Source organism: Bolinopsis microptera, chromosome 5, assembly GCF_026151205.1.
Source record: "Bolinopsis microptera isolate Bmic1 chromosome 5, MBARI_Bmic_1.0, whole genome shotgun sequence".
NCBI classification, from domain to species: Eukaryota; Metazoa; Ctenophora; class Tentaculata; order Lobata; family Bolinopsidae; genus Bolinopsis; species Bolinopsis microptera.
Window position 1 is genome coordinate 10,082,053 of NC_087076.1, and position 27,601 is coordinate 10,109,653.

The 27,601-nt window shown below is 41.6% G+C and overlaps 1 protein-coding gene across 1 annotated transcript; it reads left to right on the forward strand.

Moving 5' to 3' along the window:
- Positions 1 to 10,575: 10,575 nt before the first annotated feature.
- Positions 10,576 to 25,896, forward strand: LOC134815432 (nitric oxide synthase, inducible-like). The gene is made up of 3 exons (XM_063823967.1): positions 10,576 to 11,730; positions 12,900 to 13,522; positions 24,330 to 25,896. The coding sequence occupies exons 1-3, from the start codon at positions 10,576 to 10,578 to the stop codon at positions 25,741 to 25,743; spliced, it is 3,192 nt and encodes a 1,063-aa protein (XP_063680037.1). The 3' UTR covers positions 25,744 to 25,896.
- The last annotated feature ends 1,705 nt before the right edge of the window (positions 25,897 to 27,601 follow it).

The window sequence follows — 27,601 nt, forward strand, 5'->3', positions numbered from 1 at the left end:
ACAACTGTACTTACACCCACATTCCACATTCTTACTTCTTACTTATGTGATGCTTTAGCTGCGCTGCGGCAGGGCCATCAAGTGAAATGACCACCCTTATGCTTTACTTCGGACAACCATGGCTTTATAGTCACGGCATGTAACCGGCACTTACAGGAAACCGAAGGATCAAGTCTAACTCCAGCGACGGTTAAGGTATTATACCACACTTTCTTCGCCCGAAGCTTTGCTGTATTGATCATGTACAGCTCCTCATTTAACCCTCACACACGATTTCTCGAGCATTCGGCTGAGTAGACCGGGGGGCTGCATAGGTCCAACGGAACCCTTAGCAGAGCGTCAACGACGCTCACCCCATGGCTAGCGGCACAGACGGCTGACGGGAATCGAACCTGGGACCCTGTGAATGCGAGGCATTTCACAAGCTCAGGCCGACTAACGAACTGCGCCACATAGCCATTCACAAGCATGCAAGCTCACCTAGCTGGTCCAATGAGCGGGAAACTGAGAACAAGGTCTGGTGACGTCATAGTCACATGACCTCAGGCTCATAATCACGTAACCTCAGACCCAATCAATTGGGTTCTGGCCTGAGGGTCCTTTCCGAAACGGCATTTAAGTCAAAAATGGTACTTAAGTAAAAAGTTAAGCAAAAAGTATTTTCGAAATGAGACTTAAGTGCAAAAAATTAAGTCATAATCATATTTCGCACTTAAGTATTTTTACTTAAGTAGAGAATTTTACCTAAGTACGTACTTAAGTGCGGTGTTCTTCACTTAAAATGTAAGTATGGTCTAGAGGTTACTTAACTTTAAGTGCCTAAAGTGTAACTCTAACTCATGAAAATATTAAAAGTAAAACAAGTTTTTGAAAGGTTGCAAACTAATAGTATAATTACAGAATTAAATAAACTTTAAAAAAATTTTATGGTACAAAAAATTGTCTAATAATTTTATTTCGTTGATCTTTTCCTTTTTTTTAAAAGAACACGAGCTTTCTCATTTTCGTCGTGGTGTCTCACTGACTCGTCTCTGTCATTGAGAATATGAGGCAATATGTTATACGGCAACCTCCTCCTTATGCAATAGTTGTGTAATATGATACACGCTCCAATTACTTGGCAGGATACTTCTGGAGTGAACTGAAGTCCCCCTGTGTTGCTGGAATCCAGGCATCGCCACCTGGATTTTAACACTCCAATTGTTCTCTCGACAACCGATCTGCACCTCTTCAATGACTTATTGAACTTCTTTTCCCCTGTGGCGGTTGGATTGTTGAACGGGACCATTAGTTTCTCCCTAAGCGGATAACCACTGTCGCCTATCAGCCATCCATTGTAGCCGCGGTTTAACTGGGAGCAAATTGTGCTATTGTTCCATATCGTGCTGTCGTGTACCAAGCCGGGCCAATTCACTGTGCATGACTTAATTTCCTGATTCATCGAGCATATCAGCTGTACGTTAATTGAATGATATCCTTTGCGATTCACATAAATCTCCTGATCAACTAATTAAAAAAAATTAAAACTTAAGTTCATAATGCTTTATAACATGCATGTGCATATTAAGATGAAAAGACAATTAAACAATTTTTTTTAAATAACTGATAACCTGTAAATAAGATATTTACGTAAATTATTTTAAAAACTGGAAAGGCCGGAAAGTAAACTAGTTAACACATAACAAAGTTTAAAAATTATCGCGAAGTTTAAATATTCACAATACAAGAATGAATGATTTTGTAAAACGATACAGATTACAGAAACTAAAAAGTACAATTAAGAAAAGAAGCAAAGGATCAAAAAAGTAGTTACATTATACAATGGGTGCAGTCCAGCCGAGTTCAAATTCTTAAATAAAAATTTAACCTGTCTCTCTTATCTCGGGAAACGTCGTTTATTTATCTCAACTAAAAACTGTGAATTAGAAATCTCCTTCAGAAGCTTTGTGTCAGTGAATAGAAGGTCCAACCTTGTCAAGGACAAGAGGCTGTACATAAAATGTTTTCGTAAAAGCTAGGTCTCTCGTGGAAAGACAGAAATGTCCGATAATATAATATGAGGGTCAATACATATGATTATGAGGGTAAATATCATCATAACTTATAAGAAGTAAACGACTTATATTAAAGCTCCCAAATCATAATTCGCAATTGTTTTTATGGGGTTGGTGACTTCTAAACTCCCATCAGGATTCAGGAGCCGAGAAACGGGGATTTCACCAAATCACGTATCGCGAGTCGGATTCCACATGGCCAAGTCCTGTGTCTTAACGTTGCCTATTGGTGCCCCCGCTAAAAAAGGGCCCACCTCTTGGAACTCAGGCTATCATGTTCATTAACCCCTAAGTTCCATACCCGAATTTTCACTCAAATTTTTCACCCAAATAAAATTTGCCCGAATTTTTAACCCAAATTTTTCGCTTCGACTGAAATATTCGGGCTAAAAAAATTCGTGAACTTGCGCACGAATTTTTTTATTTCATTCAAATAATATAGTCGCTGCGGTTGTAATCAATACTATAATTGCATTTTGTTATCCTAAATGTTTCTGGGATTACCTAACGCATATCATCATAACACTATAAATGATTTTACCAAAACCCATAATCATGGGTAGAGTGGACCGCTGCCAGTGTCTCTCTTTCCCAAACAAAAGGAAATGATATTAATTTGATTGACCGTTCTCAAATGCAAAATGATACCGAGAATGAAATCGGTCGCTCGCTTTTCCCCCACAGATGCCTTTGGGTAGTTCTTCTTAATCTATTACAATTGTAAATGAATGGGAAAAGCGAGGGACCGATTTCATTCTCGGTATCATTTTGCATTTGAGAACGGTCAATCAAATTAATATCATTTCCTTTTGTTTGGGAAAGAGAGACACTGGCAGCGGTCCACTCTACCCATGATTATGGGTTTTGGTAAAATATCATCTCTTTTTGATTATAATGTCAGGGTATTTTATAACGTCGAAATATAAACTGATATCTTCATTAATATTAATAAGGAGGAAGTTTCCACGATTTAGAAATTTTTCCTTTAAAAACATTTCCTTGTGTTTAGGTAAGCGTATCGGTCGATCACTGACTGAATATGCCACTTTATACTCATTCAAGTTGGCATTAAATTCATATATAATGACATTAAAAAGCAGAATTTGTTGGAAATCACGAATGAGCAAAATTCTCACCTTTCGCACGTGCAAACTTTGAGCGGACGTTGCGTGCGCATCCAATATTGAATCGCCGTAAATTTTTGCGTGTAATTGTTTTATATATAGCTTGATAAGCATGCAAAGTTTCAAAGTATTTCAAGAAGAACTGTAATCACAACGGCACTCTAAAGTTGACAGAAAATGACGAAAACAGCAATTTTCAGTGATTTTAGCAATTTTCTATCAATTTGGGCGTGTCCCCACGTGTGCAACTTTTCGATTTTCAACTTTAAAACTAGCCTAATGCACAATTTATACCTATAGGAAGCAGAACTGAGCTCCACAACCCAAGGCATGGCCCAACACGAGAGAATACTAAATCGCAAAATTGACGTTTTTATAAAATAATTCTTTAAAAAAGCACAAACTTCAATCACGAATATCTTTATGAAGGAGCAAGCTAGAAAAACTTTCCGGTAGATTTTCAGAATGCTTGAACAATTATCTAAGATGAAAAATTCCTCAGATTTTGAATTCAATTACTTTTTAATGGTGTAAAATCATTTTTAAAAGTTATTACTTTGTCAAAAATCAAGTTTTAAAAACGGTTAACTTGATGACGTCATCAAGGGGTGTTTATGACGTCATATAATTTTTTTATACAATGTAAACTAAAGTATAAACAATTATTAGCAAGACCTGTGGTCGGAAATGGCTGTATCTTTTATACTTTTGAATCTATGGACAATTAAATACAGGCTACAATTGACTGGCAAAGCGTCTATCCCTGAATATATGTATATAGGTATGTATGTATGTATCACGACAATCTATCGTAAAACAGGGGTTCTAGAAAACCCATTTCCCGATGATCCTGAGACCTGAAACTTTTTTTGTAGTCGATTTGGTCAACGTCTGGACGCTCTGAAAAATTTCAGATCTCTAACTCGATTTTAACATGGTTATTAAGGCTCCTGAATATGGCGATTTTGGGTTTTTTACCGAATTTCGTATAACAGTGCTGGCGAGTATTTTATGCAAATTTCTTAAAAATCTCAACATAACTATTTTTTATTCCTGTCATCTTTGACATCAAATTAGAATGTTTTGAACTAAAATTAAATCTGCTGAACGACTTCCGATGAGTCTTAATGCCTGAAAAACTCCTGCCGGAGGCGGCGGCCTTCGGCCTCCTCCTCCGGCCGGAGTGCACGCTTCGCGTGCACGAAAGAGGCTTGTAACGTGTACCAAAGGGGGTATAATAGTAAAGGGGGTATAATAGTAAAGGGGGTACATAGTATACCCACAATAAATGCACCGGTCGTGCTTGCCAGCACTGTGATAACAACGCTATTACACTACACATCATTTACACGATTAGCCATTTTAATGCGGAAATTCGCGTTAAAGTTGATGCCGTGGTGTCAGTAAAATGGCACGGATCCATATATATATATATCGGTATGACACTTGGTCCACTATCATCAAGATGAGCACCTCCGCTAAACCAAACCTACACCCCGCTCTTGCAGCACGTGAGCACATACACGAAACCTTTGTGAACCACTGGAAAAAGGATCTTCACGACCAGCCGAAGATGTCATTCTACACCGCGGTCAAATCTGAGTTTGGTGAAGAACAGTACTTACAGATTCTGCAGGCTTAAGAGAGCTAACATTGCTAAACTTCGCTCTAGCAGTCACGATCTGAGGGTAGAGAAAGGTCGATATACTAGTGATCGATACAACACAGCATTGAAAACATGTCGTTTTTGCTGCTCTCCAGACACAGACGTCATTCGCTTTTTCGAAGAGCTACCTTTCTTTGAAACACCTATCCTAGAAACTGAGGACCATGTCATAACCGAATGCCCTGGATACCACTCCCTCCGCTCAAAGCTTTCTGATAACCTGAAAAGCCTTGTAATTTATATCCCGCTCATATGATTAACCAACAACACAAGGAAAGTGGTTAACCATGTCAGAGCGGCTGACTGTGAGTGATGTGAGCAAATGTGTAAAAATGAACAAGAGTATAACGTAATATTAATATAAGACCAAGACAAAATTAAAACATCTTTTATTTTAAGATATTTATGATCATAATCATTACATATGAATAGAGATTCGGCTGAATGGACAAGCTGAGTGCGGCCCAGTGGCAGAAGTTTAAAGTTTGTTAAACTAGTTATTTTATAGACCATGGAGATTGGAGTGTTATAGGGCTCCCGTTGACCAATTTACGTTTTATCCGTTTAATGCACGTTATAAATTTATAAACTTATGAGTTTTTAAGAAGTCTAGTCACGAGCATTCTCTAATAGTAGTTTTAGCGATAAAGAGGGCGTGAGTCCATTGATTGAATAATTGTCGTTGATAACATGAAATTTGACAGAAATCGAATAATTTATATAACACATTTAATTAATCGTTATCGTTGACATCATTAAGCAATTTGCGCTGGTCGTCACTATAAATTAGCTAATTGCATCCAAGATACAATTCATATGATCTGTTTATCATCAACATTCAACATCAAACAGTTTCGTTTACCAATCTAGTTGCCTTTGGAATTCATTCCGTCAGATGTTGGCACTGAACGACCTTGAAATGACTCATGGTGTATTCAAATCAAAGGTTAAAAAAATTATTCTCTCGTCCCAGTGTAAAGGTGACCAGAATACCTGGGCCCCTTTGGCAAACTTCCTGAACTCAGGCAGCTTGAACGACTGAATTTGAAAAGTAAAACTTCTTGTCTGAATGAACTATTAGTATTAGAACCTCAAGAAGCTGATCCGCATGTCTCCGCTACTAAAATGTTTAATGGGCCCAATCACTCATCACTTAAAGTAGTTTAATCTTCAAAGTGAGTTGTACAATCTATAGGTTGTTTTAAGTAGCTGTTGATAGTGTAAAACAGGAGTGACCTGATCGTTTTCATAACTTCGCTTTACAATTTGTACCATAATAAAACTAGCACTGCCATGGGGTTCAAAAAGGGTCATTGTAAGCCTCCAGCGTAATGGTCCTAAGTCTCTGCCCCATGCGGTGCCTGTCAGCATCAGCTAACAGAATAACCCTAACATAACGATCAAGTCACAAATTAGGTCCCTAAAGAGATTTGAATATAATATTTGTTTTATTCAGAATATTTGTTTTATTCTGAAATGTCGTAAGTAGTCCGCGGACTAGGTCGGGCTTTTTGGATACTGCCTGGTTTTCATGATATTCATTTGATTTTGGTATCTCGAGCAAGGAAGATATTTGTGACTTCCCCATATTGTTTGCCATATGATGTCCTCATATATACATATATATTTGATAAATATGCTCGCCTAGTTTACTAAGCTTGAGCACTCTGGGGAATAAATAGATCTACCACTCAGCTTAAATGCAAAGCTCCTACCTCATAATGAGTTTGTAGAGCACTCTGCTACCTATTTCATTCCCTCATCATTAAGGGGTTAGAATAAGTATGGTCCCGGGCCGGTAATCGTGAGGTTGCTGGTTCGATTCCCGCCATCAGCAAAAATCAACCCTGATTTGAGCCATACTGATGAGTCCTAATAGGACGAAACACTGTGTCTATGGATATATGTATATATATATACATATATGTATCACAATGCTGGCAAGCATTACCGTCGCCCTTATATTCACAATACTATTTACCCCCTATACTATTATATCCCCTTTATTGTTTTCCAGGCATTAAGACTCATCGAAAGTAGTTCAGCAGGCATATTTAAGTTCAAAACATTCTAATTAAATGTTAAAGATGACAGGAATAAGAAATAGTTATGTGGAGGTTTTTAAGAAATTTGCGCAAAATACGCGCCAGCATGTTATACGAAATTAGGTAAAAAATCCAAAATCGCCATATTCAGGTGCCTTAAAAACCATGTGAAAATTGAGTTAGAGATATGAAACTTTGCAGGGCGTCTAGACCTTGTCCAAATCGACTGTAAAAAAAATGTCATGTTTCAGGAGTATCGGGAAGTGGGTTTTCTGGAACCCCTGTTTTACAACAGATTGTCGTGAAGTATATATATATATGATATATATATAGACGCTTTTGCAGTCAATTATAGCCTACATTTAAGTGTCCGTAGATTCAAAAGTATAAAAGATACAGTCATTTCGAACCACAGGTCTTGAAGATAATCGTTCACACTCCAGTTTCCATTATATCAAAAAATAATTTAACGTCATCATCATCACTTGATGACGTCATCAAGTTAAGTGTTTTTAAAACTTGGTTTTTAACAAAATAACAACTTTTCAAATCGATTTTAAACCATTAAGGAGTAATTTTATTCAAAATCTGAGGACATTTTCATCTTAGATAATTGTTTAAGCATTCTGAAAATCTACCGGAAAATTTTCCTACCTTGCTCCTTCATAAAGATATTCGCTATTGAAGTTAGTGCTTTTTTGAAGAATAATTTTATAAAAACACAAAAGTTGTGAATTAGTATTCTCTGGTGTTGGGCCATCCCTTGGGTTGTGGAGCTCAATTGTGCTTCCTAAAGGTCTAAATTGTGTTATAGGCTAGTTTTAAAGTTGAAAATCGAAAAGTTGCACACGTGGGGACACGCCCAAATTGATAGAAAATTGTTAAAATTACTGAAAATTGCTGTTTTCACCATTCTTATCAACTTTGGAGTCCCGTTGTGATCCAAGTTCTATATGAAATCTTCTGAAACTTTGCATGCTTATTAAACTATATATAAAATACTGCTATGCAAAAATTTAGGGTGATTCAATATTGTATGCGCACGCAACGTCCGCTCAAAGTTTGCACGTGCGAAAGGTGAGAATTTTGCTCATTCGTGATTTCGAATAAATTCTGCTTTCCCGCGATATTTAAATGGAATTATATATGAATCTAATGCCAACTTGAATGAGTAAAAAGTGCCATATTCAGTCAGGTAAAATTTCGAAATCGATGAAATTACCTCCTAATTATTAATATAAATATTAATGAAGTTATGAGTTTACATTTCGGTTTTGTAAATTATCCTGACATTGTAATCAAAAAGAGATGATATTTGACCAAAACCCATAATCATGGGTAGAGTGTACCGCTGCCAGTGTCTCTCTTTTCCAAACAAAAGGAAATGATATTAATTTGAATAACCGTCCGCAAATGCAAATTGATACCGAGAATGAAATCGGTCGCTCGCTTTTTCCAATCAATAAGCTTTATTACAATTCGTAAGCCGTGATCGAATGGAAAAAGCGAGCGACCGATTTCATTCTCGGTATCAATTTGCATTTGCGGACGGTTATTCAAATTAATATCATTTCCTTTTGTTTGGAAAAGAGAGACACTGGCAGCGGTACACTCTACCCATGATTATGGGTTTTGGTCAAATAATGTATATCCATATATATCACAATGCTGGAAAGCATGACCGTCGCTCTTAATCTTATATTCACAATACTATTTACCCCCTATACTATTATACCCCCTTTATTGTATTTCAGGCATTAAGACTCATCGAAAGTAGTTCAGCAGGTATATTTAACATTTAAGTTCAAAACATTATAATTCAATGTTAAAGATGACAGGAAAAAAATATTTATGTTGAGGTTTTTAAGAAATTTGCGCCAAATACACGCCAGCATGTTATCCGAAATTCGTTAAAAAACCCAAAATCGTCATATTTAGGTGCCTTAAAAATCGTTTTAAAATTGGGTTAGAGATTTGAAATTTTGCTGGGCGTTTAGATGTTGACCAAATCGACTGCAAAAAAAGTTTCAAGTTTTAGGTGTATCGGGAAGTGGGCTTTCTGGAACCCCTGTTTGACGTCATTAACACCCTTTGATGACGTCATCAATTTAAGCGTTTTTAAAACTTGATTTTCGACAAAATAACATTAACAACTTTTAAAATCGATTGGACATTTGCAGGTTAGATAATTGTTTGCCCGTAAGGCCTCCCGTCCCTTATGTGATCTACGAGTCGAGCAGTCAGATCATGAGATCATGTTTACTTCTTAATGTACAGCTATGATTTACAGAATTGACATGTGAACTCTACCCCAGATCCTTACGATTACTGGGCCGGGACCGCGCCACTGAGCCACCAAGCCCATGATGATGAGGGAATTACATAGGTACCAGAGTGCTCTACAAACTCATTACGAGTTAGGAGCTTTGCATTTAAGCTGAGCGGTAGATCTATTCATTCCCTAGAGTGCTCAAGCTTAGTAAACTAGGCGAGCATATTTATCCATAGACTTATATATTATAAGTCATATACCTTATCGGACCTTATTTGGACGGACATTACATGAACGGACATAATTGTGAACGGACATTAATATGAACGCTCGAAGGCATTCAAAACCATCAAAAATCCGATTTTTTTCAATTTTTGACGTTTTTAAAAATTTCAGCAAATGATTTTTTAATCCATCTTTTATACAGTAAGTAAGAATAGCAGTCATTAAGCAGTAAAAATGTTAAAATCAGTGTCTAATATCACATATCATCTTCATTAAATGGGTTCTCGTGCATGAAATAGTCCATGCTTAAACAAGCGTCAGTGATTTCTAGCTTTGTGGAAACCTTTTTTATCAAACTACCCTGGTCCTGTATTTCAGTGTTAACTTTTACAAGCCATTCGGCGTGAAGTGGTTTTATCTTAGACAACTTTAGGTTAACCTTAACATCACGTGGAGCTTTCCTAGCACTGTTTCATTACCTCCCCTCAGTAATATGAACTATAAAAACGTCGGACAATGTCCTTAGCAACACGATTTACCGTAATATCTAGAGGCTGGAACAAGTTTGTCATGTTGGCGGGGACTAGCTCATGAACTATGTTGTGGAGTGCCATGATTTCGTTGACTTTTTCCGCCAAGTAACCCTTGAAAACGTCATATACTAGTAGAGTTTTCTGTGCCTCCGGCAGACCAAGGAGAACCTTTCCGTCGTTAACTTACGGCACAATAAAGTTCTCGTAGTTGTCATATTCTGGGTAAAAACTTCGAAATGGAAAAATTTTTGAAAAAATTTCAACGGACTTTAACTTGGACGGACATTAATTGAACGGACTTTATTTGAACGGACATTAAGATGAACGCTAGGGCCTCCAGCGTTCAAGTAATGTCCGTCCAAATAAGGTCCGATAAGGTATATTATAAGTCATACATCATATTATCGTGTCCAATTATTGGTTAGGTCGCCAAACCTGCAATAAAAACACGACTTTTTGCCCGTAAGGCCTTCAAGTTCAACTTATCAACTATAGGGAAATTGATCGTGCGTGGTGCAATTCCACGGCGAAATTCTTGTTACAGTTAATGGCCAAGTTGATAATATCAATATTTGTTCAACAAACTTGTTTTGTACTTTTTTGTAGCCTGTTTTCTAAAATCATCCTAGCATACCAATATCATTGTCCCAGATAAAATGTCGTGGAAGAAGAACGTGGAACTAAATAATTTCTCCTGCAATGGCTCCATCCCCCTGACTGACACGTTACACCGAGATAGCAGAGACCGCTCTGGACCATGGGCACCCTGCCAGGCTTCAAAAATACTCCTTGACGGACGGGGCCCACTGACTGATGACGAAGCTGCCCTTCAAATGGAAAGGTTTTTTGAGGACTACTACGCAGACACCGAAAATTCCACTCCTGTTCAAGAACAACATGTGAGAGTATCTGAGGTACTAGTCTCGTTAGAGCTTACTGGAGGTTACGAGCACACTATTAATGAATTGAGCTGGGCTACTAAGACTGCTTGGAGGAATGCTCCAAGATGTGTTGGTCGTGACATCTGGAAAACTTTGAGGGTCGCTGATGAGAGGAGTGCTGTAACCTGCAGAGAGATCTTCGAGGCGACTTGTAAAAATTTGAGGATGGCTTATAACGGAGGTAAAATTAATCCATCCGCCACAGTTTTTCGTCAGCGCTACCGGAAAGACAAAGATAAACCAGGGATCAGAGTTTGGAACAAAGTCCTGCTCGGCTTTGCAGGCTTCGTAAAAGATAACGGAGAGGTTATAGGAGACCCTCAGAACGTTTACATAGCCAATCTTGCGCTGAGTTTGGGCTGGTTACCGAAGAGGGAGAAGTTTGAACTGCTACCCCTCATTATAACGGACATCCACCAAAATACGGAACTGTTTGAATTTCCAGATGATATAAAGGGGTACATTGTGGACATTTCTCACCCGACAGAGCCAGAGATTACCAAGCTGGGTCTCAAATGGTATGCTATACCCTCCGTGAGTTCCATGATGCTAGAGGCAGGGGGGATCCAGTACACTTGCTGTCAAATCGCGGGTTTCTTCCAGGACACTGAGGTATCCATAATGAATCTGTTGGCGGAGTCTAGATACAATCTCTTGGAACCTATTGGGAGGGCGCTAAAGTTAGACGTTTCCAAGAACTCGACTTACTGGAAATGCACAGTGGCTACGGAGCTAACAAAAGCAGTTTACGACAGCTTCACGCTTGCTCATGTCTCCATGACAGATCATTTGACTCTGGCAGAGAACTTCCAGTCCTTTATGAAAGAGGAGATAAGAACAAGAGGAGGGTGCCCGGCTGATTGGATCTGGGTAGTTCCACCAATAATTCACTTCAAAACACCATAGACAACATTACCAGTGAAACAATCACCTGCTACACTGACGGGTCACTCACAGACTCAGGATGCGGGGCTGGCTATATCATCACAACTGACAACAATAACACCACCCTTGAAGAAAGATCATTCAAGCTCCCTGATTATTGCACTGTTTACCAAACAGAGCTCACCGCTATCATTGAAGCTTGCAAATATCTATCTACATATACCAACACACACATCATCATATGGTCTGACAGTCTATCATCTATTCAAGCTCTATCCGCACTCTCAACGCGGAGTAGAACTACAAGAGACTGTTACGACTCTCTTAATTCACTCGGATCCAACAACACGCTAGATATACGATGGATTGCAGCACACATCGGATTGTGGGGGAACGAAAAAGCAGATGAGCTGGCCAAGCTTGGCACTATCAGTGAATCCACTTTGAAGTGTCCAATTCCACAATCCTACATCAAACGTCAAATCGACAACAAAGTCAACAGACTGAATCAGGAAACTTGGGTAACTGACGGTCCCAGACACACCAAACTGACACTCGGCCACAAGCATGCCAAAATCATCAAAAACCTCAACACTACACTCAGCAACAACAGACAGGATTACAGAACTGCAGTTCACCTCATCACGGGTCACTGCGGCCTAAATAAACACCTTCACACCATTTGCAAATCAAACACCAGTGCTTGTCCTATGTGCGGGGACGGAGAGGAAACTGTCTCACACTTCCTTGGACAGTGTCCGGCTATTGCCCAAATTAGAGGTCAATATTTCCAAGACTACTACCTCTCTGTCAATGACATATTCGACAACCAACACATCACCACAATTGTCAATTTCGCAAACCGCACCAAACGCTTAATTGTGCCGGAAGAGCTGGATCAGACCGGGGTGACTTAAAGTATTATCTCATATGCTGTCTCGTCTCGTTTTACTTTTCCAAACCCAGCTGGCATTTAAGCGTATCATTTTGACTCATATAACATCTTACACCATCCTCCACCAATCACTCTGATCTCACCGGTAACCTTCCCCAAGGTTGCCACACCCCAGAGGTAGGCAGAGCATCTCAATGCTATCCTCTCGTGGGCTATCTTGGCCCAGCCTCTCTAAAAAAAAAAAAAAAAAAAAAAAAAAAATGTCTCCATGACAGATCATTTGACTCTGGCAGAGAACTTCCAGTCCTTTATGAAAGAGGAGATAAGAACAAGAGGAGGGTGCCCGGCTGATTGGATCTGGGTAGTTCCACCAATGTCTAGTGGTATGGTGCCGACCTTCCATCAAGAGATGCTCCGGTACTCTTTATCACCATCATACGAGTACCAGCCCCATGCCAGGATGTATTTCAGACAAAACTGTAAAAAAGTATCCTTCAGAATACTGGCGAAAACGATCATGTATTTCCTTGCTATGATGAAGAAATGCCTCAACGAAAGGAAGCGTGTAACGATAGTATACGCAACAGAGGGTGGGACTGCCTTGAAGCTTTCTAGAGTTGCAGAGGCTCTTTTTGTGAGAGCTTTCAACGTAACCGTGTTACCCATTACTGAAATAACCGAAGAGGACGCCCTGAGGATCCATATTGATTGTTCTAATGTGGTTATCATAGTTAGTTCAACTTACGGTTGCGGAGGAGCCCCCTCCATGGGGGAGAACTTCCGTCAAAGTCTTCTTAACAAAACCTACTGTTTTGATGGCATAAATTATGCAGTTTTTGGACTGGGATCGTCAAAGTGTAAGCAGTGGACACTTGCTTTTGAGTTCGTAGTTATTTGTATTTAATTATGTTTACAGACCAATGAAAACAAGATAACTAATAGGAAACAACTCGGATAATAACAAAGGATTACAAATCGACTATACTGGAATACACCTCTAAATTACGCTACCCTTAAATAACTTCTACAGCCCTTGCAGCACAGCGCCTAGTATCTTAGTATATCTGCCCGCTCTTCCAGAGCCCTGCTGTGGTTACAAGACCACCCCATCGTCTGGCTCTATCACGCCCTATTCTGCCTACTTCCCCATCACGGTCAACCCCTGTTGACCGTGCCTAACGGGATTCCGCCCTTAATCTACTCTTACAAGACCTCTACAGCACTCGAAGCTCAACGCATGGTATATTAGCCCGCTCGTCCAGAGCCCAGTTGTGGTTACACTACCACCCCCTCGTCTACATCTAAGCCAGGCAGGTACCGGAGCACAGCTCCACTATATATAATGGACCGTGACAACCTTCTCTCCAGGACCCTACCGTAACGGTTCCTGGATCCAAGGTGTCCGGCATCAATGACCCTCCTCGAATCGGGCAAACTCGCTATCCTTGCCTCTCCAAGCTTTTTACTATTTATAGTGCTCAGTGCGTGCTTTTTCACCCTATCTCCACACGTGCGCCCTTCCCACCTTGAGCAGCTGGTCTTATCTTCCAACAAAAGATTCATTGTTCCAAGTCACGGTGTCCCGACGAAGTTTGGTTTTAATCAAATGAACAAATCAGATGAAGCTACAATTCTAAGGATTCCAAGGTCGTCATAAATCACGCCTAATATCCTATTGTCCTCCCGGTCCCTGACTTCATTTATCAATTAGGCTACTTGCTAACTTTATTATCCTCCCTATCTAACTCTCTGACCACAAATTCATACTATAATATAAGATTCTCCGAATAAAAGTTCATACTGCAATATATTAACGTAACTCTACAAAATTCTCCGAATAAAAGTTTATACTACAATATATTAACGTAACTCTACAAATCACTGCTTACACAACTCTTTCAAAATAAATATTTTTTAGAACCCTATTATACCTTGCCTTAAACTTTAACCTAATACTCAAAATCACGGCTCGTTACATTAAACTACGCTAGCCCGGATCATTCCGTTAATCATATTTTCATGCCGTGTCCCCAACCCTACTTAAATATTAAACATTTTTGAAGTCCATCCTGATTTAAATTAAATCAATTCTCCCTCTATCTTCTACAAATTGTCCCTCTATCCTCTATAAAATGTCCCGCTCACTTGACTTTCTCCTTTCCTGTCGGATGTGTACGTAGATGTCATTAGAGTATCTTTAGTTACCCCTTCTTCTCCTCCTCCTTTACGTTTAGCTCTGATTTTACGGAGTGTTTCCGTTAACTCCCGCCGAGTCCTCCTTCGCCCTTCCCCGTCTCCAGCTCCCCTCCTCCAATCTGATGAAGTGACCTGCTCCCCAGCTCCTCGTGATTGACATCCGTTTCAGGTATGTTTCGTATCTTTCCACCGCCCCTGGGGGATGATAATCCCCCATAGTTATTCAATCCAGTCTAAGTTTACTTTATAAATTCATTACTCTTCCACATCTATCAAATCCTTTCGTTTTTAGGTTGGAAGAATAACGTAAATCTTTTTGGATTAAACTGCTCCTACTAGAATGTATTTACAACCTGGTAAGTATCCAAGTCTCCGAGTCTCCTCCCAACATCGTTCCATTGTTTCTTTTACTGTGTATCTCTCTTGTTCCACTGGTGTTCCTCTTAATTATCAACATCTCTGCGTCTCTCTCTTCTTCTCACACCATGTCTCCGTCTTCCCCTCGTTTTCCAACATCTTGGACAGTCCATCTTGGACAGTCCCCCTGTACGATATGTATTATCGTACTGTCCTTCCCTCCAGCTTTCCATATCTCTGTCTTCTTTTAATGTTTCACGTGGCTCCTTCTGATGTTTCACGTGTCTCTTCCCAATGTCTCCATGTGTCTTCTTCCAATGTCTACATGTGTCTTCATCCAATGTGTTCACATGTCTCCTTCGCAGGTCTCCACGTGTCTCCTCCCAATGTTTTCATATGTCTCTTCCCAATGCCATGTGTCTTCTTCCAATTTCTCCATGTGTCTTCTTCCAACGAGTTCATGTGTCTCCTTCCAATGTCTCCATGTGTCTCTTTCCAATGTCTCCACGTGTCTTCTTCCAATGTGTTCACGTGTCTCCTCCACAGGTCTCCACGTGTCTCCTCCCAATGTTTACTTTTACCGCTCCTGTGGGATGATAATCCCACATAGTCACTCAATATATTAATTTTCCTTACAATTTCAATAATTTCATTCACTCTCTACACTCTATCAAGATTTCATTGCTGGAAAGTAAGTACCACCTGATAAATCGCAGTCTCTGGTCCCTCCTCCTATTTATCCTCTCTCCGATCTCCTTCCTTGATTCCGTCTATTTCGCCTTTCCCTCTGCTTTTCCCAACGTAAGCACATCTCATCCGTAGTTTCCGTCCGCCATTTCTCTGCTGTTAAATCATCCTTTATCTCCTTTATCTTTCTCCCTCTGTTCGTCACCTCTATTATCAAATTCCTTTTTCCTCTCATCCTTCGTCTCCTCTGCTGTCTTATCTCTCCCTTTAATCTATCCACTTCCCCTGCAATCTTCTTATTGTGTCCGCGTCTTTCTTGCAATGAATATATGGTCGCTCTTTTAATCTTCCGATCTTGTTCTTGGCTTCATCATCTCTTGTGCTTGATACTTCTTTCTTTCCTTGTTCCCTCTCTCCTCCGTCTTCAACAAATCTCTTTCCTCCGCTCCATCAGTCTCTATTTCACTATGTACTTTGTACCTCCTCTGCCTATATTCCCTGGGGTATTCTTTTCGTTGTTATGAAGGAGACACCCTCCTCTATTGTCCAGTGTAAGTTTTTTACCTTTATTTAGTAGGACCTCTATTTCGATTTTACCCTATCTTATCTACCCTTTCTGCAAATCATCGCTACTTTATCTACTACAAGAACGGACTACATAATAAAACTCGCCAATGTCAACTGAACATTCAACAATAACCATTCCGAGACAATTCTGTTTCTCATCTTAACCCCCAGGTGTTCTAATTAAAGTATTACATTAGACACACCGTTTAGAGTGATCTTACAATGGCACCTCGTATTCGATTGTTTCCAACGAATTCTGCACTACCTTAGTTCTAGTCCGTTCCAGATGGCAGGGCTTACTCTCATGCTGTATATATGTTACCCTTACACTTACTTATATATGAACAACTTTATTTTCCGTATCTAATCTTAGGACTACTTGGGCCTGCTTTGAGTCGCTTACGGTTAACGGCTGTGGACCATGTCCACGGCACTATTCTTTTGCTTCCTGCTCTACCTGCACCTCCTCCAAATGCAACAGGTAAATGACCTTATGTTAATGTCTGATTTAACCTTTAATTTACAGCTAAATATGTCTCTATTTCTAGAACACACATCCCTGATACTTCTTACCTCTGATTCCTCCTGTTAACATTAACCCTCTTCAGACCACTGAATCTGGACCCGGCCCCTACTACTCCTCCTGTCACCACGTCGCCCCTGCTGCTATCTACCCCTCCTAAGTTCCCTCTGGAACTCGTTATTTACCGGGGTGTTTTTTCGGTAGTCTGCACGGTTATCGTTACCTTTCTATTTTACAAATTAAGGGAATATTTTATGCAGCAGTTTTTTATGTTTTGGTCTAAACTATTTGGCCCCAGGCATTTACTTAATTTTAACCTTTTTGTGTTATGTGCCCATAAACAATACCTTTTTAATACTATACAATTTATACTTTTACCTTTTTAATGTGCATGCCTTACCTTTTCTAATTACCTGTTACCTCCAAATAGCGTTTTCCTGTTGACGTTTGCCCTCCTTTTGTTATTCCGGATCTCCCAGGCTCTTTCCCCGACTCGCATCCACTCCAGTTTCCTCCACACGGACAGGTTTTGCTCCCGGAAATTTCACCGTATATATCGCTCTTCTTTTATTCACCTGCTGACCCTCATTTTCACTATTTTTGGTCCCCTCTTTTCCCATTTCCGACTCGGTACTTGTTTCCTTTGCATTTTTCACTATTTGTTTTATCCCTCGGACCAATTTCATGTCCAGTTGTTCACCCCTCTTTAGACCCATCCTTCTGATATATTCCCCGTCTTTTGCTTGTCTTGCCATTCTTTCAAACTCTGTCTCTTCCCTCTCCGTACTTTTAGCTTCCTCCCTGGTTTGGTCCTCATCTTTTATAATTTCATCGCCGATTTCTCGGGCCAATTTATCATAAAGTGTCTTATTCCTTTCTGCCAGCGGATAACTTTCCAACGTCTTGTCGAATCTCCAGCTGAGTGTATTCCGTAGTTTGTTCTCTTTCATCCTATATCTTACTCCCTCCTCAGTCCTTGATCTGTTTTCTTCCTGGATTCTCATTACCCTTTCTAGTTCGGAGGTTATGCTTGGCAACCATCCCCTAACTTCCTCACCATATCTGTTAAAGCCTTCCAATAATTCCACTTCATCCTCTAATGCAGTACATTTGTCTTCTATCTCCAGCCTTTCCTCCGTATCTTCATCAGTATTCCTTCTTGTTCGTTTCCGGGAAGATGTTATTTCTTCATATTGGGGACGCCTTTCCAGGGAGTCTTTACACTTCTTACAGCTCGCCACTCTTTCTCTACATCCCTCCGGAAGCGCTTTCCACACACACTCATATCCTATTATCATCAATCCCATAATTATAACCATTGGCACAATGTACCAGGTCCATCTCCGGTTTTGTTCAGTGCTCTCGTTCATTTTCTCCAACTCCTTACTCTGATCTTCAATGATTTTTGTCAAGCGCGTGATGTTCTGCTTTGTTAACTTCCTTGTATCATTTCTTATCTCCTCCAGCCATTGTGTGGGATTGGACAGCTTTACCACCTTGTCCAACGTTGCTGATCGTATTCCTCTTATCTTGACTTTCCCCACCAACACGTCTCCATATCTACTGTAATTAAAAAAGGTTACTGAGTTCGCCCTCGGCTGCTCTGGATCGAAAGTATTCGGGTCCCCTAACACCGCTGCTCTGATTGGTTCCTGACTTCTCACTAAGACTCCCCCCATACTTTGCTTAATGTTGGTGCCACACTTCTCTAATGTCCCCACACAGCTCCCCTTATCCGTGATACAAGGCATTTCCGTGAACGTACTGTTGATACTTGACGTACACAGCCTAATGTTCGAAATCATTGAACACATGGGTGACTCCAACACATAGAATTTCCCCTCACTCTTGTACACATTTCTTGGTAAATTATACTTCACACACGCTTCTCCATGCCTCACCCCTGTCTGTTGAACCTCAAACACAACCTTTAGTTCTTCTCTCTTTATTATGGGTAATTTTAAAACTACATGGATCACAAATCTATCCTCTCTTATCGATTTCTCCACTATGGACATGGTCCCCAGCCTATACGCCAGTGTCGGGTTTTCTTCATATATTGTCCCCTTCAACAACTCTGTCTCTTTTATTACGGTCCTCATGTTTTCCTTAGTGAAGATCACGGTAGAAATCGAACCTACCATTGCCCCTCCTAAAACGTCCTTGTATAGCTGGTACAAGAAATCCTTCCACTCCATCAATCTCCTCATATTCAAAATATGGAACCCCAAACTACTTACCCCACAATGTAATCGTCTTATCTCCTTCTGAGTCTCTCTCTCTAGGCCCTTGTAGATCTTCAACACCTCCTTATTAAATTCTATTTGATCCTTATCAAACTTCACTTGTCTTTCCCTGAAATCATTATATTCAGCTCTCAACTTATCTACATGATCCCCAAGTTTGTTCATCTCAAAAAATGAAAATCCTGTTGCCAAGAATCCAATAGATGCCCCCGCCAAAGTGCCTATTATGGACCGCTTCCTCCTCATCGTTCCTTCTGAATTTTTGATCAACTGATTGATTGATTCCCAATGCTCTCGCACAAATCTCTCATTATCTTGGGTCATCAAGTAATTCATGCTGTCCTCTTTCAACAGTTCCTCACACACTTTCGTCCTATTGTTCTTCACCACACACGCTAAGTCCACCTCTGCACTTCCTACTTGATCCTTCAGTTCATAATGTGTTAGCGCTCGACTTCTTAACCAACACAAGCTGCCCTCTTTTACTCCAAAAGCCTTACACTTGTTCGATCTTAGACATTCCAGCAGACACCAACTTTCCAAGGCTCTGCCTCCCGATACTCCCTCTTCTCTTGGCTCATATTCAATTCCCTGTATGACCGTATCTGCTACCTTATCTAATCCCGTCTTACCAGCTCCTACTTTGCATCCCGCAGCCATTAGATACTTATCTAGAGTAACGGACCCTTGCCCACACCCTAAATTGCATAAATTCACGTCTGCTAATGGGTTCGGAACTCGAATAAAACTCGATATGTACGCTGACCTCTGATCTGCTAGTAACAGTCCCTTCGAAATCAGTATGGTTCCTAGTTCCTCATTCACATAAATCTCCTCATTCGCTCCAGCCACTCTGGCTAACATTATCACAAAATACCACTTAATCATCCTGATAAAAGTCGTTATTATGTTTAACCATTTTACATTCGTTATTCATTCACAGCAATTCATTTATTGAAAATTCAAATATCAACTTGTCACTTTTCCCTTTCCCTCTTTAATTCTTATAGTATGCGCATACTAATTTACCTTCTTCACATTACTTCCTCCCTGTGTATCTTATCTTTCTCTCCTCTCTTTCTCTCTCTCTCTCTCTCTCTCTCTCTCTCTCTCTCTCTCTCTCTCTCTCTCTCTCTCTCTCTCTCTCTCTTTCTCTCTCTCTCTGCTCTTGCACTAGTGCCTTATTTCAATTGTTCTCCTTCAAATCACACTTCTCTCTCTCTCACCCTCTCCTTATTTCTCACGCTAGCGTAACTCGGGGCCCCTCCTCGTCTTACTCTCCTCCTCCTCAAACAACTACAAGAGCTCTTAAAAACCTTCCATAATAATATCACTATTGCCACTCTCTCGATCCACATTATTACCGCATTAATCATTGTTGATATCTTCCCATTGAATATTCCCAGGAACTCCCAAAGTGAACTAACCTCCCCACCTTCTGATCCCTCTATTTTGCTGTCATGATTTAACGAATTCTCCTCCATTACTAGCCTGTCAATCTCAGTATCTCTTAAGTCTTCCGCATTATACACCCAATCTGCTTGCATAAAATCTATCACCCCTACTCCTTCTTCCATTTGACTAGTCAGGTCTATCACGTTACTTACATTAACCTTATGTGTATCCTCAGATTGTGCTGAGTGCCATTCTAACTTTCCTTTTACTTCCGTTATTATTGGCTGCTTTTTGTGACAGTTTACCTCTATTCCCCTGACTTCAACTTTATTATGCCTTGGTAAAAGGAATCCCTTATGTTCCGTTTCCGATCCATTAACCTCGAATTTTACTGGTAAACCGTCATAGCATTTCCCTCCCGTCTGTTTGATCCATTTTAACTTAGTTACCTCTACGCATGGGTAAGCTACCACATAGTCCCCTGCTCTCCGTCCTACCAATAAATTATTGCCCGTCTTTTCTCTAATATACGTCGTAGGATCTATCATAGCCGTCATTTTTTCAATCATTCTTAACCTATTCCAGACTTTGCATAAATATATTGCCTGTGCTTTAGGTGATTTGATCAGTTCCACCAGGTATTCAAATCTGCTATTTAATTCATCTCTTAGTGCGTTTATTGATTCTTCATTTGAATTCACTGCCTTAACTACGTGATCCTTCCTACTTTCCTTAGTTACCCTAAATTCTCGATCTACCCATTTTGTGACATTCACTCCTCCCTTCACCTCAATTACCAACCCCAACTCCTCGATTAATAAATGCCCATTAATTTGAACTGCATCATAACTTCCCACTTCCTCGAAACTTTCTCTCACTTCCGGTCTCACTTCCCATCTTAAATACATTTCATCCCCAGTCTTGCAATACCCCTGATTATATTTACACCCTCTAAAACTCGTTAAATCTGTTCTCGCTTCATGGCCGTGCTTCACATACACTGACCCTTTAACATGTTTACAACTAACTTCCACCGTGGTTATCTTTTCCATCCACCCCCATTTACAATTGTAAAATCTCTTACCCTCATTTTTGACCACTTCTCCTTTATCATCAATGCATCCTTGTAGACTTATCACCTTATCAGCTGTCTCCTTCGTCAATCTCGCATAACTCATCGTTTTATCGTTCGTTTTTTCTCCAAAAAAGCTTTCTTCTGTGACACACTTTCGTTCTACCACCACCAAACCCTCTGCTTTGCTCTCATATTCTCGGATGTTCTTCTTTTCCAACCTTACTCTCCACTCTTCATACTCACTTCCCGTAATAACTAAGCAATAACTACACCTGAAATGACTTGAACGGTCAATTTAAACGCTACTTTAATCTAAATTATATATATTAATCAAATACCCTGTCAACCTTTCCCCTCTCTTCCTTTTCAAAAATGAAACTTACCCCTCTTCCCTTCAAAAATATTAAACCCTGTCAACCTCGTCCCTCTCCCTCTTTGATAACCTCCTCGGCCGCCCTGTCTTTGTGGGCAATCTCTTCCAATATGTCCCGGTCTCTCACACGCATAACAAGGAATGGGCTTTCTACCTTCCCTAGCAATATGTCCATGCTGTCCACAGGTGTAACACGCGCCTACTTCCCCTCTCATCCTGCTTTCATCCATCAGACGGTTCACGACCCCCTCATCTACTTCTACATTCTCCCCAATTTGGAACAACAGCTCCTCATCATTCCTTACTGGTTTAGGATTACGACTTGCTAGAATCCCGTCCAATTTAACCGCCCTCTTTAACGCTGCCTCAAAATCCTGCACTTCAGACTTAATTAATTCTATCCCGATTTCATCCTTCAATACTCCTGCGGTAAATACATCCAGCCTGATGGTCTTCTTAATTGCCTCTTCCTCCGGTGCATAGGCAGCCTCTGCCATCTCAGTGACCCTAGCTGCAAAGTCCGAAATGGTTTCCTCCTCCTTTTGCTTCATCTCATAAAGTCTACTCCTGCACTCCGCCTTCGAATGAACCTCGCTCAGCACCTCGGTTATCCTCTCAAAACTCGCTTCAACATCCCTCTTTTCTTCTTGGGACAACCTTAGAGTCTCCACTCTCCTTTGGGCCTTTGGATCCAAGTAAGTCATGATCATATCTACCAAGTCCTCCTCCTTAATGTCGGCAGCATGAGCAAATATTCTAAACCCGCTCAGGAAGGTTCTAAAACTGTCTCTCCCCAGCTCAAACATTCGTGGTTTCATCAAGGGGTAATTCTTACCCGCCGCTGCTCTATTCTCTTCTCTTACTCTCATCTTTCTCTCATTCTCTTTCATGGCTTCTAATTTACCTTCTGTAAATCCATCCCTCCTTAGCTGTGCCCCGTGCTGTCTCAACGCCTCATATTGCGTCCGTAACTCCTCGTTTGCTGCTTCAGTCTCCTCGCGTTCTATCCTTAGTTCCTCGCGTTCTTTCCTTATTTTCTCATTTACCTTCTTTACTTCTTCTAATTCCTCTCTTAATTGTGTTTCCATGTCCTTGCTTATTGCAGAATCTTTTTAGATCACGACCTCTTTAATAATGATACCCTCTCCCCCCTATTCCCCCATAATTAAAATACAAATACACTAACTTATAATAAAATAAGATCCTACCGTTCGCGCCATTGTAAGCAGTGGACACTTGCTTTTGAGTTCGTAGTTATTTGTATTTAATTATGTTTACAGACCAATGAAAACAAGATAACTAATAGGAAACAACTCGGATAATAACAAAGGATTACAAATCGACTATACTGGAATACACCTCTAAATTACGCTACCCTTAAATAACTTCTACAGCCCTTGCAGCACAACGCCTAGTATCTTAGTATATCTGCCCGCTCTTCCAGAGCCCTGCTGTGGTTACAAGACCACCCCATCGTCTGGCTCTATCACGCCCTATTCTGCCTACTTCCCCATCACGGTCAACCCCTGTTGACCGTGCCTAACGGGATTCCGCCCTTAATCTACTCTTACAAGACCTCTACAGCACTCGAAGCTCAACGCATGGTATATTAGCCCGCTCGTCCAGAGCCCAGTTGTGGTTACACTACCACCCCCTCGTCTACATCTAAGCCAGGCAGGTACCGGAGCACAGCTCCACTATATATAATGGACCGTGACAACCTTCTCTCCAGGACCCTACCGTAACGGTTCCTGGATCCAAGGTGTCCGGCATCAATGACCCTCCTCGAATCGGGCAAACTCGCTATCCTTGCCTCTCCAAGCTTTTTACTATTTATAGTGCTCAGTGCGTGCTTTTTCACCCTATCTCCACACGTGCGCCCTTCCCACCTTGAGCAGCTGGTCTTATCTTCCAACAAAAGATTCATTGTTCCAAGTCACGGTGTCCCGACGAAGTTTGGTTTTAATCAAATGAACAAATCAGATGAAGCTACAATTCTAAGGATTCCAAGGTCGTCATAAATCACGCCTAATATCCTATTGTCCTCCCGGTCCCTGACTTCATTTATCAATTAGGCTACTTGCTAACTTTATTATCCTCCCTATCTAACTCTCTGACCACAAATTCATACTATAATATAAGATTCTCCGAATAAAAGTTCATACTGCAATATATTAACGTAACTCTACAAAATTCTCCGAATAAAAGTTTATACTACAATATATTAACGTAACTCTACAAATCACTGCTTACAAAGAAACGTTCGCCAGCTTTGGTAAGCTCATCGATAGTGAAATAGAGAAGGGGGGAGGAAAGCGGTTTTCTGAAATTGGCTACGGTGACGATCAAACCGACCAAAACCTAGCTTTCGAGACTTGGATAAAGGACCTATATAGAAAATGCTGCACTGAATACCTACCCTCAAGCATTCAAGCACTTGGGGTCGTGAGCAAAGAGAGAACTTTCGACTATCTTTACAGGTGGAGATATTGCAACAAAAGAAGCCTCAATGAATGCTTCCAAGGGATAGTTGGTCCTTTGAAAAAGGTTTTCGAATTCACCATTAAAGATAAAATAAAGCTTCCATCAGGAAAGAATTATTTGCTTGTTCTATCTTACAACTCCGATGACGAGTCCGCATTGTTTCGTCCAGGAGACCACCTAGGAATATTTCCTACAAACTTGTCGTCTAAAAAAGATGAGGTGATTAGACGTTTTCACGATATTCCATTTCGTGGGATTCCATTAGTCCTAGAAGAAAAGATAGCAGTCCATAAGTCTTGGCGGGAGTGGAATGTTAATTTTTCAGGACTTACTTTTGATGAACTCCTATCCAATGTTACAGACCTCAACAGCATACCCCTCGGCTTAGAAAGATTGCTGGAAACAGTGACAGTGGAGAATGGAGATAGTAAGAACAGACTAAGCAAGACTAATACTACTAAAATAGACTGTGCACATTTCATTGGAGAGATGCCGACTATCAATAGACGACTCTACAGTGTGGCATCTCTCCAGAACAAGGACCATACCGTCAATATTTTGGTAGGCATGCAGGAATTCGGTAAAGCAGGATTGACCACAGATTTCGTGAAACATGCGCCTATTGGTGAGAAGATTCAAGGATACTTCATCAGCAGCAAGGAGCAAATGAGACTGCCCCAAGATGACAACCTTCCTTTGCTCTTAGTTTCTGCCGGATCCGGCTTTGCCCCTTTTATGTCATTTATAGAGTTTAGGGAACGAGCAGTTCGCGCTGGTGCTAAAACAGGACCTATATTTATCTTCCACGGTTGCAGGTTCAAGGAGCAAAATTTTCTAAACGAGCTGCTGAAGAAAGCCAGTACTGTGCTGACTATAAAGACCTTCAGAGCGTATTCTAGAACCGAACCCGTCCAATCTGAAGTGGGTCGGTTTCGTACAATCTGTCACGAGATTTTTGCTAGTAATCCAGGTCCAACAACAGTGTCAGTGAAAAAAGGATATGTACAGGATCTCATAAAAAAAGAGGGTGAAGTGGTTGCCAGAGTCGTAAGAGATGGTGGTTACATATATGTATGCGGAGGAACAAATATGGCTATTGGAGTCAGGAGACAGTTAGAGAGCACTTTGGAGGAGTGGAGGAGTGTGCCGCTAGGGGAACTGATCATTAACAAAAGATATCAGGAAGAAAAGTTTTCATGATTCACACCGACCTGCCCAGAACCTCGTGCCTCAGAACCTCATTTAACCCTCGCGGCGCTCCTTTCAAGCACGTGTACTACTGCCCCAGTGACTCCGAGCTTCTGGTCGGGACCCAGTGAGAGGAGGCAACCTACCACGGGTAACAAACAAGATACGAAGCAGGGGATTTAAAGTAAAGGGCACTGGATCAGATATCCTGAACTACAAGAATATTATAGCCAGTGCTAGTCTATGTACTACTGACTTTAAAGAGTAACTGCGAACCTTGATGAGGGACAGGGATATATGGAGAGGGTTATCTGGCGTTGACGGGACTACGTTCCGACCTATAACAGTATAACTATTAGTAGTAGCAGCGAAAGATTCTGCAATTGTTAATTAAATGCAGAGCAATATGTTCAATGATTTAATTAGTAAGGTTGTGAGAAAAGATTCAAAATTGTATTTTACTTTTTCGTTTAACTGTGTGTAAAATAAAATCTACATATAGAACTATTTTTAAAGGTGGGCAAAGATTCTTCATGCCCATGTGGGCCACGAAGATCTCTGGAAAAAGATAAGAAAAACTTTAACCTTAGAGAATACTGGAAATGAATTAAATTCAGAGCTTAGAGAGCCAGAAAAGTGAAAACAACGATCATAAAATCTAGAAACCTTTATCATGAGCTACGAAACCTTAAAGAAATTGAATGTCGACGGGGACGGGGACGGGGACGGGGACGGGGACGGGGACGGGGACGGGGACGGGGACGGGGACGGGGACGGGGACGGGGACGGGGACGGGGACGGGGACGGGGACGGGGACGGGGACGGGGACGGGGACGGGGACGGGGACGGGGACGGGGACGGGGACGGGGACGGGGACGGGGACGGGGACGGGGACGGGGACGGGGACGGGGACGGGGACGGGGACGGGGACGGGGACGGGGACGGGGACGGGGACGGGGACGGGGACGGGGACGGGGACGGGGACGGGGACGGGGACGGGGACGGGGACGGGGACGGGGACGGGGACGGGGACGGGGACGGGGACGGGGACGGGGACGGGGACGGGGACGGGGACGGGGACGGGGACGGGGACGGGGACGGGGACGGGGACGGGGACGGGGACGGGGACGGGGACGGGGACGGGGACGGGGACGGGGACGGGGACGGGGACGGGGACGGGGACGGGGACGGGGACGGGGACGGGGACGGGGACGGGGACGGGGACGGGGACGGGGACGGGGACGGGGACGGGGACGGGGACGGGGACGGGGACGGGGACGGGGACGGGGACGGGGACGGGGACGGGGACGGGGACGGGGACGGGGACGGGGACGGGGACGGGGACGGGGACGGGGACGGGGACGGGGACGGGGACGGGGACGGGGACGGGGACGGGGACGGGGACGGGGACGGGGACGGGGACGGGGACGGGGACGGGGACGGGGACGGGGACGGGGACGGTGACGGGGACGGGGACGGGGACGGGGACGGTATCATGGTGGTGTGGTGCACAATTGTCGCCAAAATTTTGGATAAAAATAATATATTATCTGTATGACTTATCCTCGTCAGTTATAGGGACTGTTACATCTGAGAGACTTCCTAAAATCCAAATGGGAAATGCTTGGGCACATTCGTAACTCTCCAAAGCTGTTAGCACTAAGCTTTGCTGTTGATAGTAATACCATGCTAAATACGAAAGGAAGAATTGGCAGGTATCAAAGTAATGTTTAAAACTATTCTACGTAACATTAATAAAATAAACGTTACAAGCTATTTTTATTATAAAAGACTGGAAACCTTGCCTCGAACCGTTATATTGTATGGAGAAATACATATTGGTTGTAATGTTAGACATTTTTAAGTTCAT

Coding starts and splice junctions, on each gene's coding strand:
- LOC134815432 (XM_063823967.1), top strand. CDS start 10,576: ATGTCGTGGAAGAAGAACGTGGAACTAAATAATTTCTCCTGCAATGGC. Junction 11,731..12,899: donor GCCCGGCTGATTGGATCTGG/GTAGTTCCACCA, acceptor AAAAAAAAAAAA/AATGTCTCCATGACAGATCA. Junction 13,523..24,329: donor CAGTGGACACTTGCTTTTGA/GTTCGTAGTTAT, acceptor AACGTTCGCCAG/CTTTGGTAAGCTCATCGATA.